Source organism: Galleria mellonella, unplaced genomic scaffold (assembly GCF_026898425.1).
Source record: "Galleria mellonella isolate WM207_F2 unplaced genomic scaffold, CSIRO_AGI_GalMel_v1 utg146, whole genome shotgun sequence".
Classification (NCBI taxonomy): domain Eukaryota; kingdom Metazoa; phylum Arthropoda; class Insecta; order Lepidoptera; family Pyralidae; genus Galleria; species Galleria mellonella.
In genome coordinates, this window is record NW_026441999.1 from 2,661,414 (window position 1) to 2,679,110 (window position 17,697).

The window sequence follows — 17,697 nt, forward strand, 5'->3', positions numbered from 1 at the left end:
CATAACGATTCCCAAGAGTGAGTTTAGTATTATTATTTTATCTATGGTTTAACCCAGATTTATGTTATTATTACGTTGCCTTAGCCGTTTTACACAGAACACTAACATTAATAAAAATAAGAAAAAGAACACAGAGTAGTGCGAAATTGTATCGTTGTATCCAAAGATTATAAAAAATGCAATGCGACGGTCTATGGTTAATACATTTAATAAGGAATCTAGTTACTGAATTTTACCTACATAAGGTCGAATAATAAAAAAAAAAATTGTGATCAAATTATCACAGTAATAAAATCAACCTCATATTTTAAAAACAATATTTTTCCGACTCTACACACGTATGACAATTTCTGAAGTCACCAAGGTTTCACTAAAAATACAATAATACTGTAAATGCACAACATTAGAGCAAAAAAAGTTGGGACACTACTAATAACTAACCAGTTTTCCCGAACAAAATTTATGGGGCCGTTAAAAATTAATTTCAAATGTTGTAATCTAGAAAATTCCATAGAATGTACACCAGGCTCTTCTGTAGATATCGTTATTGTTTCATCTTTACTTGTTTCTATTAGAGAGTCTTTTATGGGAGGCTTCAGAATTTCTAGATAATCTTTTATAAGTTCAGGACTTTTAAGTGTTTTTATCGTTTCACTCGTTGTTTCCAGACAAGTAGGTTTTGCGCTTTCAATGCTGAGTCTCAACATAAGATTATCAATAACACGGTTCTTTACTATATCACATTGTAATGATTCATCGATTGTATCGATTTTGTCTTTCCTAATGGAAACTTCTTCAACAGCTTCTATTTTTTCTGTAAATACATGTATTGAATCAGTTTGTATACTCACATTAGGTATAGGATGTGATAACTTCTCAAATAGGGGCATTATTTTTATTAATTCCTTAATGATTTTTTCTGATAAAGTATCTTCAAGTTTTTTCACTGTAAAATCTAAAATAATCACAAGTCTATCCCAAAGTTCATGTATATTAGTCGGATGACTTGATTTCAAGTCATTATTTCTTTGTTTATCATCCTGTGTTTGGAGAATATGTTTAACAGTAGCCTCATTCGGTAAGTTAATGTTTTTATTAATACCAATTTCCTTTTCGCTGTCGTAGGTTTTCTTTAACAAATTTTTTGACATTATCTTTTTTATATTATTGGGTTGATCACCTTTATTTTTTAAACTTCTAGATAGGGGTAGTTTATTTTGTAAATCAGTTATAATAACATTATTTAATTTTTCAGTGCAATGACTTACGGAGCTAGTTGAAGGTTTAATATCTGGAAACAAGCCCATATTTATAACAGCATCCAGTAAAGTTACTTTGTTAGATGGATCTTTTGCAGAAATGTCAATAAATGAAGGAGGTACAAAATGTATTATTTCGGACTTTGTTGTCAAAGTGTAGTCAGAATTTAAACTTGATTTATAAAAATCTAAGCTTGTGTTTGATATTACATAAGTATCATCATCACTTAAGTTTAATTTTGAGGTGTTTTGGATACCGATTAGCGTTTTATCACTCGTTTTAGATGTTATTAAATTAGTAACAGTAAAATAATTTTCATTGTCATTTTGTGATAAAATACTGATATTTTGAGAGGTTAAACCATTATGAGGCTGTGCTATGTTATTTGCATTGTTCAGACTTTCTTCATATAGTATTTTTTCTTTTATATCTCCATTTTCAATGGATTGTTCTTTATTGAAAACATTTGGCTCATTATAAGTTACAGCTACAGCAACATTAAGGCTATCCATTTTATAAGGCGTTCGATTGTCTGATGTTATTTGAATATGTGAATTAACAGCTTCAAAATTACTATAATTATTTTTTGTACTAAATGTATCTATTAAAGTGTTTTGACTCGAATAACTAAAAAATGACCCTTTAGCAGTAGAAGGCGAAGAAGTTAAAGATCCACCTTCATTTTCATTCAAACTTATTACATCTGAAAATAAGGCTTGATCTGAATTGAGTAACTTTTCTTTTGCTAGTACTTTTTTTAAGAGCCTTGACTTAGAAACAATATTTGTTATAGAGTTAGAATTTAAAACCTTTAATTTAGAACCTTTCTTTAATTGTGTACAGAGACATTTCTTCTTCGTTTTGCTATAATAGTTTTTCAATTTCGTTGTCTTATTATTTCTATGATTTTTATATTTATTTTCAAACAGACGTTTAAATTGTTTAGATTTCTTTTTAGAAAAAATATACTCGTATTTAACATTATTTTTATAATTTTCACGAAAGTTGGTGGTATTGAAAACTATTTCTGGCTGTTTGTTATAATGATCTATCCTTATATTGTTTTCAACTTCATTGTTAGTCGTATCATGGGGATAGTTTTCTGTATCACTACATAGATTGTCGTCTTCTATAACAATTTTTGTTTCGTCTATATTTTCTTTTATATTTAAATTACGGTCGATGACATTAGTTGGATCCAAAGTGATTGTTTTTGAAGATAAAGTTGGTGTTACAGAATTAATACTAGCTTCAGGACATTTTTTGTGACATTGCGCTGTGTTTATGTCATCATCAGTCTTTTGCACCTCTAATGATACTACACAAGTTGACATAAACTTGGGGTAACGTGTGAAGGATTTCGGCCTTTTTCCAATATTTTTAGCTTGCATAATATCATAGCCTGTATTCCTTTCGGTGCGATGTATCTACGAGTATAATAGATAAAACGTCAATAGCTTGATAATAAATGAATATAAAACATACATTTTTAAATACTTTTATCGCGAAAAAGAACTCATTATTTAATGGTAATGCAAAGCTAATATCTAATATACATGTTACTTATACTAATAATAATGAATCATATTTTTTTGTTTATGCAACTTAGAATGGCAAATGAACTGACGGTCTACCTGATGGAGAATGGTAACCGTCACTTATAGACATGAGCAGTGCTATGGATATAACAGAGTATACTATTTCGCCCAAGATACCCCCATGCGTTGCCATTCCTAATGACTCAGGTTTTCTCCCATGATACCCCTCATGCATTGCCATTCCTGAGGATTAAAGTGTTATTCTTCTGTACCCTGTAAATTCATTGCCATATTCCACTCTTCAAACCGAAACACAGCCATGCAAACACAACTGCTTTACGGTAGAAACAGGAATAGGACAGAGGTGCCCAAGCAAACGACCTTTGTACAAAGTCTCTCTTTGGTAAAATAATATATTGATTTCTATTTAAGAAATACATAAAGCGTTTGATTATAATGTTAAATAATACTTTATTGGAATAATAAAGAGAATAAAATCATCAAAAACCTAAATCGGACACTTTCAAATATAATCTAGAGGAATTTTTAATTGGAATTAACGTGTTAGTTGTTTTATTTATCTGTTTTGATGGTGAAGTAGTAGGTTTTATCAGATCTTGTATTACATATGAGTAAAATAAGTAAGCAATTATAATAACTGGCACCCACAGCAAAATGCAGTATAATAAACCTTTGCAGAAATTTATACCTTTTCGGTTTCGAACAGAAAATTTGGGTTTGTCGATATTTAGAAACTCTGGCGAACAACCAGGATCGCGATCATCGTATTCTATAGGAATAATAACTTTGGAATTATATTCGTGTGGAGGTTCAGGAAAACATGGAGAACTGTTACATTTAAGTTTGCCTGACTGTCCTGAAGTTTTATTCTGAAGACATTTTTCTTTTGAACATGTTAGTTGTTGTTGATAAAAGTTTTGATATTTACTCTTATTCTTTTTAAAGTTCCCGCTGAAGAAAAAGGTATGTAATCGTGTTTTACGCATCGAATTGGTCATATCAAAAAGAGATTTAGATCTTCTAATCGAACATTGTAAGGTTTTATTTTCTTTTGCTTTATCTATGGCAGCAGAAGTCATATCAGTCACTTTTAATATTGATTCACTCTCTATAATATGATATGAAGTACTCCGTTTTGCTAATTCATTTAAGAAAACTTCTGGTTTCTTAGGGCTCTTTGTTAGTTTTAAGCCAGAAAGCTGTGATTTTCCAATGATATTTGAAATTTGGATTCCTTTAGATTGTATTTGCTGATTTGATGATATATTATTATTATCTTGTCTTGCTTTATTAATTGTTGTGTTATTTGACATCAAGGCTACTTTTGGTATATTTTGTTTCTTTAAATAGTCTTTAACTAATTTTTCAGCAGTAACTACTAACTCTTTTACAACTTCCCTAAGTTCACGTATTTCCTGAGATATTGCAAATTCATTAGTCGTCGTACTACGGTCTGTAAAATTACAAACATTTTTAAATACATCTTTTGCTTCAGCCATTGCTTTCTCACTATGAAATATATACTTATTTTGACTCATAGATCCATCAAGAAGAGGAATAATATTCGGATGATGTTCAGAAAATATATAAGTATTTTCTTTATTTGATTTATGTGTTTCCAAAGAAGTCTCAAATGTGGTAAATTTATTATGGGAGACTTTGAGTGCACATGTTTTGTTTTGATTATTTTTGTTATTAACATTAATTTTAGGTTCCTTTTTATGCGTAGGTAAAATATTCATATGTATCTCAAGTTTTATATCTTTATGATCACTATACGTGGAAAAATAGTTTAAAATATTGTCTAAATGTCCTAAGATATTTCTTTTTTCCAACAAATAATTATTACCTTTTTTAAAATGAGTATATCGACTAAAATAATATTTACATCGTAATTTTTTTCGTTTTTGACGTTTTAGTTTTCTTTTCAACAGCTGAATATTTTTTGTACTTTGGCTATCCTTAATTGTTTCCTTGTTATAACATTTAGATACGTCGTTTGTAGGTAACTCTACGTTTTGATTTATGAAATCAATAGCTACCATGGGATCGCTTTGATCTTTTTCATCTATAATTTTTAATATGTTAATACTTCGTTTAGCACCTGAAATTTCTGCTTTATGAAACTGTACTTTTGAATTACAATTATTTAATATAGTTTGTGCTACTTCGTATGACATATTTTCATCAGTCATAGTAAAATTGTCACTATTCTTTTTATATTTACTGCTACTGGCTATATTTGCAGGATCAGCGGCATAAATGCTTTTAACAAGGCTCGGAGTTACATTTAAGTATCCGTCTTTATGTACTTGATTTTTATTCAAAATATTATTTATGCAAAACGATGTAGTTGATTTAGTTTTATCACTATTATTAACTGGTTTTGGAAAAAATATGATTTGTTCTTTTTTGTTATCTTCACTTTCATTATTTTCTTTATTAGGTACACAAAATTTAATATCTGAATTTGAAGATACTGTTAATAGATTAAAAGTAGACGTAGTAACAAATAATCTGTGTATTTTATTTTTAGATGTATTAATGATGTTATATTTTTTTACCTTTTGTTTTCTCTTCATTGACACATTAGAATCAGTAGTCTGCATATGAAAATTTCTAGGTATACTTAAAGTCGAAATTATTTTTATGTGTTTGTAAGGAAAAGGTACTGTGTAATAGGAGTCTTTTCTTTGAGTTTTCTCCTGAGATAAACCACTGGTTACTGAGGGTCTTAGCTTCTGTTTACAATATTGGCAAGTTACAGCTGTACTTCTTTTAGTACCTCTTTTACCTCTGTGTTTATTATTGTCTTTATCCATAACATAAGTTGTACAAGATGAAAGTCTCTCGGGTTTCCTTGTTTCAAGTCTGACCAGTATAGAGTCGAGAATAGCGTCAAATTTTTGTTTTAATTCTTTATTTTCCAATACATGTGTCTTGATCCAATTATTTAGAAGTACTTTAAGGTTCTCTATCATAAGGGAAGTAATATCTATATTAGTTAAATTAGGTTCCATTACAATAGAAGTTTTACTGCTATTATCACCACATGCACTGGCATTTGGCTCAAATTCTTCAATTGTTCTTATCTCTGTGCCTGCAATTGTTGAATATTTCAATCTTGACGATGATTTTCGACTTAATTTACTCCTTTTACTTCTATAATACCGTCTTAAAACACAAATATCAGTTTCCAAACTGAAATCTCTTTTAACTTTGTCATCGTATACATAATATTCTTTAGCTTGCGATAAATTTTTCTTGATTTGTAGAATAGCACTATTGGTATAAAGATGTGACACACCTGAGCATGTCCTGGAATGAGTAAATAGAGTGGTGTTTGACTTCTTGAATAGTACAAGCGTATCTTCCGTCTTACTTTTATTACTCTTACTTTTGCCCATATTTAGAGTATTTCGTATCGGTGGACTTCTTTGTCGTCTTCTGTAAGCAGAAATATTAGTATTCTTCATAATTTGAGTTATTCATATCTCTTTTTAGATGTAATTGAATTTTTTAACGACCAATAATTTCGTGATCTGGTAGTGTTTGATGGTTACACTTGAAGCTTTATACCGTTTACATAGATGATAGTCAAAATTATTTCATATTTGAACGCAGTTTCGGTAATCTTTATGGAATCATTTAAAGAAACATTATTACAGCATTAATTAGTCAATTTCCATTTGTTCTGATACAGTCGTTTAATTCAAATATTATTTCTGTTAAATTATATTATATACTGTTATTTAAATTAGAAATAGATTTTTGTTTGAAAATTTATATACTTTTTGTGAGACTTTGCATAAGATTTAGTTATAAATATAAATAGCTACTCAGGGAAATTGTATATATTTGTGTAAGATTTATTATCATTAACATTAAATACCTCTGCCCCATTCGTGTTTCAACCGTGAAGCAGTTGTGTTTGCATGGCTGTGTTTCGATTTGAAGGGTGGGATATGGCGTGAATTTACAGCGTACAGAAGAATAACATCTGAGTCCTCAGGAATGGCAACGCATGGGGGGTATCATGGGCGAAACAGTATACTCTGTTATGTCCATGGTACTGCTCATGTCTATAGGCGACGGTTACCACTTTACATCAGGTGGGCCGTCAGCTTGTTTGCCATTCTAAGTTGTATATAAAAAAAAAATAACTTAAATTGTTGTTATTTCAACAGTGTTTCATACATAGCAGTTCCGGTCGGTCGCCAGCGCTCAACAAATGGAGACGATTTTAATATTTTTCGTCTTCCATTTGCTGGCCACTCTACCGTAACTTTCTTTTATACATAAGCTAAAATATAGTTTTCCTTACAATAAGGAACCATATCTTATATTAACAATGGCGATTTATGCCAAAAGTTTTCCATTGATTTCTAAACTGGGCCGAGCTTATTCTGTAGTAATTGTACTTCGTTTTACCATACTTCTACGTGTTTAGAGATATTAAAATACTTTAGTGGAACAAACAATTATAATTAAGCCATTATCCGTCTACTGCTAAATATAGGTCTCCTCCATGGATTGTCATAAGGAACAGTCCTGAGCCACCTGCATCTCTTTGCAGTGCAGTGCATTTGAGTCCATCTAGTAGGAGGCTGTCATATACTGCATTTGCCCGTACGGGGTCGCCAATCAAGGACCTTTGTTCCCCATCAAGTATTTATTATAACACCTTTATTGTGGAAAAGTACAAGTTAATATTTATACTTTTGTATTCATAATGTAAATAAACTATTAGTTTATGTACAGCAATTTTACCAACACCCATGTAACAATCAATAAAATCATCTATTTATTGTATAAGGTATGTATGTATGTGTATTATTCAGTATGTGTGTGTGTGTGTGTGTAAGAGAGAGAGAGAGAAAGAGAAAGGTTTTTTCTTTTTAATGGGTGATAATGAAATGGTAACCCCGCCTGTGCTATCGGTATCCGCTGGCGGGGCACCAGTGAGGGATGATAGGTGACGATGAAAACAGGTCAGTTAGCCAATCGTGAGAAAATTCACTAGATTTAACCACGATGGTTTCTAGGGGAACCGCGTGAAGGTCGACTTGATAAGGTGTATTACTAACAATCTCCTGTCCTCCTGAGAGAAAGATATTATATTATATATGTATAATAAGTATATAAGTATAGATTACTTACAAAAATATTAGCTAAGTCATATTATATTAACTAATCAGGTCACGAGAGATTTACTTATTTTGCTATGCTCAGACAAATTATACGATTTCACCTCAGTCACTTATAGAGAATTTTGTGAGTGACATTTAATAATTTTGACAAATTGTTTTTAGGTTTCTTTTAAAGATATCAAAGACTGTTCTTACTATGCCAGTGATCATTTAATTGACATCATCTTTGTTAACCTTTAGACAAATATGTATCTTTAAGGACAGTTTCGGTCACTCCATTGTCAAAAATTGTGATACCATGACGATATTTACTGTTAGAGTCGTATAAACTCGATGGAAAGAGGACAGTTTTTTTATGCAACTTAGAATAACAAGCTGACGACCCTCCTGAAGGAAAATGGTAAGTTTACGCGTCATTTTTATCTAAATGGTTTATATATTGAACTTATTCAATCTGTATTAGCTGAGTCTAAATTAGAAGTTTTTGAATATCTCTGTAAACTAATGCTATTTATTATTTCTTCTCTTTTCATGTGTAGGCAAAGTAGATAAAATCTTTTCAATGAATACTGTGATTGATTGTAGCGTTGTAGCTTTTTTCTTTCTTTTATCAATACGAAGTTTGTGATGGTCATTTTATCGAGTCACATTTTTGTTGTACATTTAACTTTTATTTGAAAAAGCAACAACTGTGTTTCTTGCCAGTTCTTCTCAGCTGATATTGTATACCGAACTGGGCGGTAGAGTTATAAAAAATGACTATTCAAAAATGCTTATTATTAAGTTAATTAAGTAAACTATTTGAATAAAAATTATTTTTATTTATTTATTTATCTGAGAAATCAGTTTCGGGTACATTAGAGCTGATATACCTAAATAAATAAAAAACACTTAAAATATAAAAAAAAGTACTTTAAACTTCCGCGTTGCATGATTTAAATACCAAAACTAGCAAATCAACGATTGTACGACATTTATTGGAAACGGGTGCCAAGCATCGGATCGAGTTTCATCGTCCGCATATCCTTTCCACGAACGAAATTTCTATTCGAGAATAGTACGTGAAGCGATTGAAATCAAGAAGCAAAAATTACATTCGAGTAGACGGCTTCAAACTCTCAGCGATCTGGAACTCAGTAATCCGAAAACCTCGATGTAGTGTGCAATCGGTAAATGCATCGAATAAATATACGACCAGTGTTGTATGCAGAAACCCTCAGTACAGGGACACAATTTGCGTAAAGTGGGACAATGAGAGGGTAGCAGCAAATACTTCTGTCTCGGAAACGAAGACAGGACAGCGCTATGTCAGTCCACTCGTGACCACGGTCGGTGTAACATGGTCGAAACGTTATGATAAATCTGGTAATTTATTTGTTTATTTATTTCAACTAATACACATAAATATGTAATGACAATTGGAAAAGGTAATTAAAATATCGTAGGATAAAGTACAAACATAAAAAGATATAAATTAGGTAAAAAAATTGCCTGCGGTTAATGGAGAACAGATAGAAATGGGTAGGTGGCGTAAGAATGAATTAATATTAAATAAATCCACGTGAATAGTATTGCTATTGCTAGCAATATATTTTGTCAGCTCGACCGCCACGAGGTTCCCTCTAAAAACTATCGCGGTTAATTCCTGGTGAATTCGTCACGATGCGCGAATTAATCCGGCTTTATTTTCACTAGGCTATAGTGAACGATGGTAACTGAGACAATTTTTTTTTTATACAACTTAGAATGGCAAACAAGCTGACGGCTCACCTGATGGAAAGTGGTAACCGTCGCTTATAGACATGAGCAGTATTATGGACATAACAGAGTATACTGTTTCGCCCATGATACCTCCCATGCGTTGCCATTCTTGAGGACTCAGGTGTTATTCCTCTGTACCCAGTAATTTCACGCCATACCCACCCTTCAAACCGAAACATAGTCATGCAAACACAGATGCTTCACGGTAGAAACACGAATGGGACAGAGGTACCCAAGCAATCGACTTTTGTACAAAGTCTTCCTCATATGGCATATCATTAGTTTTTTATATACTCTTTTCATTGATGTATTTAATATTATTTTCTAAAGAAGGAGGGGGGAAGGGCTGGTTCCTTAATAAAACGTGCATGTATAATTTTAGACATGTCTGAAAAACTTCGTTCGTATCTTGGAGTGTGCATAGGACGATACTGGGGTGGGCACGGCTCACCTAACCCCCTATAAATATTCCTTTGCCTTTTTTTAGACTACCCACGAGTTTGTATATGCATACCTATGTATATGTATTTTTTTTATTGGTTGAAAATGGAATGGTAACCCCGCCTGCGCTATCGGTATACACTGACAGGGCACCAGTGAGATTTGACAGGTGAGAATGAGAGCAGGACAGTTAGCCCATTGTGAAGACTTCCACTAGAATTTACCACGATGGTTTCCAGGGGGAACCGCGTGGAGGTCGACCTGATAGGGTACATTGCTAGCAATGGAAGTGTTAGACCGCCATTACTAACAATCCCTTTCCCCCCTATGTATAATGTAAACATCAATTTCTACTATAAACCTCATTAAATTTAGTACCGTGTTTATTATGGTGTAATTAAGGATAATTACAGCGCAACAAGTGGGTACACTGTCATGTGATCCCCTTAATATATGATATGATACAAGCGGTACAGTCGGCAACAAAAATTCACTGAATAAAATCTTGTATTCCGATACTATAAACAGTATTATATTATTAATGTTTTGTTGTTTAATAAGGGCATAGATAAAACAATATCTTTCAATGCGATTTCAAAAAAGGACGAGGTTCTCAATTCGGTTGTGTTTTTTTTGTTTCTTAGCGCAGAACTTTATAAAGAAATCAATTTGGTATTTTTATTGATATAATCAAAAACTAGTACTAAATATTTATTTATTTATCTTAATGTACAAAAGTGACAAGTTGTACATATGGCGGACTTAACAGAAGGCGTCTTCTATCTGTCAAGCACGAATAATGAAGTGTGTTCAGTTTATCTGCAATATTTTATATATATATATATATATATATAGTTTTCTATAAACGCATAACTATGTAGATGTATAGACACTCCTGCCCTCTGCTGCAGGCACTATATTTTTGGAAAATTGGTGTAAAATGCAATCGGTTTATTTGAAGTGAGTCTAGGGATAATTTATTATTTTGTTTATTTTCTATAACTGTACCTACGAGTATATATGTATGTATGTTTGAAAATAGCTATTGAAAATGTACCTTTCGGGAGCTCAGAAACAGCGACCTTAGTGTGAGATGAGTAGGTGATGAGAGCTAAAATTCCATCGAAATTCCTTTACGTAACAGAGTACTGATGGCAGTATAGAAACAAGTTTACATATTTTGTTATAGAAAATACGTATTAAATACAAATAAATTTAATAATTTATATTAAGTACACATATATTTTTTTATATAATTTTAATATTACATCTGAAATCAACAGCTTATATCTAGAATAATTAAAATTATTATATTTATATTTACACAATACATTACTAATAATTACAGATTCCTAATTTGAATATCAGACAATATATGTATATATCAGTAGTAGTAGTAGTAGTATATATATTTATATATATATATATATATACAATATCAGTGGAATTTTACTGGATCTATTTATCTGTAGTATTGTATCGCTAATTATGCGTGTATTGAGTGTACAGTATATTGAGGTTGGGGGAAAGGGATTGTTAATAATGGAGACTGAGAATCCCATTGCTAACAATATACCCAACCAGGTCGACCTCCTCGCGGTTTCCCCTGGAAACTATCATGGTTAATTCCTGATGAATTCATCATGATGGGCTAACTGGCCTGTTTTCATTCTCATCTATCACCCTTCACTGGTGCTCCGCCAGCGTATCCCGTTAGCGCAGGCGGGGTTACCATTACCATTTTCACCCATCTAAAAAAAAGTATATTGAGGTTTTGGGAATTTAGTCCTTAACATGGATTTTCGATGCTGACTGTACAAAGTTTCTCAAATTACACGCAGTTGTATTGTACTAGCTGTTGCCCGCGGCTTTGCACGCGTGCTGCCAGTTATGTCTTGTGTACGTGTGCATGGTTTTATGTCGTTAAACTTATTTATGTTATGGGAGCATGGGAAGTTATAACGCCATCGTGACATATAGCTGCCATAAAACAAAACCAATGACAGTTTCAACTGACGTCAGTTTGTATCCAAACAGGCTCCCTTCTATCCCACTTTTTACCATCTTCGAAAACAACAAGGTTCTCTATACGATTGTATTTTTTTTTAATTTTTTAATGATTGAAACGAAGGGATATGATTGGAGTGAAGGGATTAATAGTGATAGAGACAAAGGATCTTATAAACAAAGTCGACCTCCACGTGTCCCCCTGGAAACCATTGTGCTGAATAGCATGTGTATTCATCACGATGGGCTAACTGACCTGCCTTTTCATTCTCACCAATCATCCCTCACTGGTGCTCCGCCAGCGTATACCGTAAGCGCAGGCCGAGTTACCATTCCATTATCATCAATGAAAAAAAGAACTACGTCAGTTTAGAAAATCCTTTTTTACTGAAAGGATATACTTACAGTTTGGTTCCACAGAAATTATATCAAAATCGATCAATAAGTTTAGTTTTTAAATCAACCAGGTCGATATTGCTAAAAAATGGGGCCGCTAGTCCCCGTAATTCATATATAAATCTTTATGTCTACCTACCACAGTGGCATAGGGGGGAATAGATTGTTAGTAATGGAGACTAAGAATCCCATTGCTAGCAATATACTCAACCAGGTCGACCTCCACGCGGTTCCCCTGGAAACTATCATGGTTAATTCCTGATGAATTCATCATGATGGGCTAACCGGCCTGTTTTCATTCCCATCTATCACACCTCACTGGTGCTCCGCCAGCGTATCCCGTTAGCGCAGGCGGGGTTACCATTCCATTTTCACCCATCAAAAAAAATAAAAACTCACTTTCACATTTATAATGTTAGTGCGGATTCTCAGGAGCCCATCCAAAACTTCGTTGTTTACGAAACAAATAACGCGAATTCCGACGGCAAATTGTGGCCTACAGGAGCACTGGCATTAAATATCGGAGGGAAAAATGTGAATAATTTGGTTTAGCCTCCACACACAATATAAATTCCTGCGATACAAAACAAACTTTATTGTACGCTTGTAAGTTATATATTGTATTGTATATTGCCTAATTTTTTTTTTTTTAATAGATGGTAACGAAATGGTAACCCTATCCGCGCTATCGGTATACACTATACTATGATAGGTGAGGATGAAAAAGCAGGTCAGTTAGCCCATTGAGATGAATCCCTCCCTGATGGACCTCCAGCGTATGATGACAGGGCCGACTGGGTTATAACTTCTAATTTCATTTATTAATTAAAATAAAAAAAATGTACTTATGTATTTAATTCCGTCATCTCACAAAGACCTTTCGGCCAAATCATGTATTAAGATAAAAAAACTCGTGTTACCAACTTGGATATTTTTCCCCAATATTTGGTAAAAATTTGTCTCTGGGTGATAGGAGATAGAAATGTTTAAGGAAAATTATATGTATAGGATTTAGAGTATTTGAAAACTTTTAACAGACTTAAAAAAAAAGTGGTTGCCAATTCGGATTATTTATATGTTTTTACCTCATAATTCCGTAGGTTACAAATTGATTTGGAAAATTCGTTTTTTTTATTTAAAAGGATAACTTCCAGATTAGTTTATTTTGTTTACTTTAGTTTAGTTTTGAAATCCATATAACTAGTTTTGTTACAAAGTTTTTTTTTTGGAACATTTTCATTTTATAAACGAAGTAAACTAAAAGAAAGAATAATTTTCCTTTAAGTAAACTTATTTTGTCATTTTTTAATAGTAATTATTTGCTTATTTTTATTTATGGTCCGTATGGGAAATTAAATGGTGTTAGATTTGAATTTTTTCATCGATGACAGTAGTAGCTACTTGGCAAAACGTAGTGAAAACGAACGTATGTCTTTAATTAGGGAATAGTAACATTAGGTCCTTGATTAACAAACAGTACTTTAGGAGGTTTTTTTTTTTATACAACTTAGAATGACAAACAAGCTGACGGCCCACCTGATGGAAAGTGGTAACCGTCGCCTATAGACATGAGCAGTACCATGTACATAACAGAGTATACTGTTTAACCCGTGACACCTCACATGTGTTGCCATTCCTGAGAACTCAGGTGTTATTCCTCTGTACCCTGTAAATTCACTGCCATATCCCACCCTTCAAACCGAAACACAGCCATGCAAACATAACTGCTTCACGGTTGAAACACGAATGGGACAGAGGTAAAAATAATCGAAATTTTGGGGAAGTTTAGAAACTTGCATATGGCAACACTGTAACATACTGACACACATATATAACCCGTCCTAATACAGTGACAGTGTAGGGGTGCACTTAACCTAATTACTAAGATTTCGAGCGTTTTGTTTTATGGACCTTTTTCTGTTATTGGATTTTGTTGTACACGCATGTGACCTCTTCTGTAGGGTTGCCTAATGGTAAAGCATTTTGTAATTCACCTTGGATACTATATAATTTACTTTATAGCCCCTATATAGATTTGTTGGCTACGATTTTGCAAAGTAAAATTTTACTATTTATCACTTTTGGCCACAATAACATATGAGAGTTTTGCTCTTTTGAGGGCAGAACAATAAAGTGTGTTGTGACCATTTTGTGTCACGGTAGAACACGCATGAGAGGGAAAATTATATTAATTCTTTTATGTATTTTCCTTCTTTTTGTATATGTATACTTCTATTTCTTTTTTTTCTTGTGTGTGTGTCAATGTCTGTTGTTATTTGTGTGCTGTAAAGAACACAAATAAGTTATCCATCTATCTGTTAATTGAATAAAGCTGAAACTTTCGTTTGTTCGAACGCGCTAATCGCCTGCAATACCGGGGGTATTTTTTCTAATGTGTGATAATGGAATGATTTCTAGGGGGACCCGTGTAAAGGTCGACCTGACAGGGTGTAATGTTAGCAATGGAACTGTTACATCCCCATTACTAACAATTCCTTCCCCCCGCCCCGAGCAGTTAGCCAATTATGACGAATAAATAAGAATTAATAACGACAGTTTCCAGTGGGAACCGCGTGGAGGTCGACCTAAGTATATTGCGAGCAAAGGTGCCGGTAGTCCCCGTTACTTACTTACCCTTACCCCAACTCCTTCCAACGTAAGTATAGTTCCAGGAAGATAATATAAAACGTACAATGTTACATTTTTTCTTTAAAAGAGTATAAAACAGCTGCGAATGGCACAATAAAAGATGGCGTGAAAGCTCGCTTATCATTTCCACGTGGTCTAATTCAACAACGGAATAAGCCATTGAAATCTTTTGTTCTATACCTTTAAAGCGTATATTACACTAGATGGCGTAAATGTTGCATGCATGCATACGCGGAAAAAAGGTTTATAATACACTTACTCTGTTACGTTTTATTACATATGATTTTTTTTATTATTTATTATTTTATATATATTATTTTTATTACATATGATTGATATTGCTATCAATGGGGCCACTGGTCCCCATAACTAGCATTACTAACAATCCCTTCCTCCCTGAGACTATAGGTATTAGAAAAATGATAGACTTTGTGTTGTTAAACTTATACTATAGTCTCAAACTAATTTAAGACAAAAAAAAATTACATAAAAAGTCTTTAACCATGGCAAAACGGGGGGAAAGGGATTGTTAGCAATGGAGTTTGACAGCCCCATTGCTAGCAATATGCCTTATTAGGTTGACCTCCACGTGGTTCCCCCTGGAAACCATCGTGAACAATTCTTGTTGAATTCGTCACGATGGGCTAACTGACCTGCTTCATCCTCACCTATCATCCTTCACTGGTGCCCCGCCGGTGTATACCGATAGCGCGGGTGGGGTTACCATTCCATTATCATCCATTAAAAACAAAATCGTGGCGAAACATGTCTTTTTTTATTTAAAAATTAAATAACTTAACTGGTTTTTTGTTAAAATGCTACCAATCTGAGGTCTCATAGACATTTTATTAAAACCGGTATGAAGTATAATATCCTTTCAGATAAAATAGAATATTCCAATACGGTTTATAAATAACGAAGTTACGAAGTAACAAACATACAAAAAAATAGAACCGAATTCAGAATTTCCCTTTTCGGAAATCGGTGGAAAAAATAGGCCAGAGCCATGTGGCTCTGTTTTTTTTTTTCAATTATCATGCACATGCAACTACAGTTATGGGACTAGTGGCGCCACCACGTTGTCGTAGTGAGATACAGTCCTCAGTCCCCAGTTTCGACTCACCGTTACCGACCCGAAAGTTGTTACAGTACCAAAATTGCTTCAACTCACGTGGGACGCTGAAAGCACCGATGCATACGGCCACAAGCGCTACCCTGCTTAATTACTGCGACACAACTTTATATATTTTCATTTTGTTATTATAAAATCTAACAATTTAGAATTGAAATTGTTATTTGTTTTTCTGTAATATCTGCTGATTTAATTTTAATTCAACATTTGAAAGACGAAATCACATTTATGTACCACACATAGTAACCACAAATAGTAACCCCGTCTGCGCTAACGGTAAACGCTGGAGAGGCACCAGTGAGGTAAGTGAGAATAAAAAGGCAGGTCAGTCAGCCCATCTGGAATTCAGCACGATGGTTGAAGGGGTGGGGACCACGTGGAGGTCGATCTGGTTGGGGCATATTGCTAGCAATGGGATTGGTAGTCCGCATTACGAATAATCCTTCCCCTTACATTTATAGGTAGGTATATGTAATGTAAGTACACACACATGAAGTGTGTGTAGATTGTATTTTTTTTAAGTTTGTTTAGGGTAAAACATACCTTAAGAAAATTATAATAAGTTAAGTATATTAGGGTCTTATTTTATGAAAATTTATATTACATAATCTATTATAATAATTTATAGAAAGCGCCATCTATTTGGAAATAGTGGAACTACTAATATGTGGTTCGTAATAAAACTTTTGGGAACAAAGTCGCTGGAATAAAGTGCGTTTATTGTGTTCTGAAGCCTTAATGATTCTACCAATAGTCATGAAACTTAGTATAAACTAAGTCACCGCTAAAAAGCATTAAAAAAAAAAAGAAATTAGATTGACAATCTCTTCGGAAGTCGGTTAACAAATATGGGTTTGCGTGCAATATTGAGAAACTACGCGCAAACGGGTACTAATGAAGTTTTGCGGTTTCATTCCAACTTAGTATATTCAATATAAGCAAACATAAACTTAACAGAAACTTGATATGAATTCAGCAAATCTGTAATCAGTGTGGGATACATTAAATGCCCACACATTAGAGAGGATAATATATCAATTTATATATATACATATATACATACATATATATATATATATATATATATATATATATATATATATATATATATATATATATATATATATATACATATACATATGTATGTATATATATATATATGTATATATGTAATGCATTGCATATATATATGTATATATGTAATGTAATGCATGTATGTATGCAATGCATTTATAAATGTTGTGAGCAAGGGTGGACTTATCTCTGACAGAGATCTCTTCCAGTCAACCCAACATTACATTTACAATGAGAAAGTCTACTTGTTTACATAGCAAAATATTTA

At 33.0% G+C, this 17,697-nt stretch overlaps 2 protein-coding genes across 2 annotated transcripts; both read right to left on the minus strand.

The window, feature by feature from the left end:
- Positions 1-261: 261 nt before the first annotated feature.
- LOC113520461 (uncharacterized) lies at positions 262-8,087 on the minus strand. Its single transcript, XM_031908469.2, has 2 exons — positions 7,980-8,087; positions 262-2,687 (listed from the first exon to the last, which is right to left on the minus strand). Exon 2 carries the CDS (start codon positions 2,649-2,651, stop codon positions 357-359), a length of 2,295 nt encoding a protein of 764 aa, XP_031764329.2. The 5' UTR covers positions 2,652-2,687; positions 7,980-8,087; the 3' UTR covers positions 262-356.
- Positions 3,299-6,255, minus strand: LOC113520462 (uncharacterized). The gene has a single exon (XM_052892028.1). It carries the CDS (start codon positions 6,224-6,226, stop codon positions 3,299-3,301), a length of 2,928 nt encoding a protein of 975 aa, XP_052747988.1. The 5' UTR covers positions 6,227-6,255.
- Positions 8,088-17,697: the final 9,610 nt, after the last annotated feature.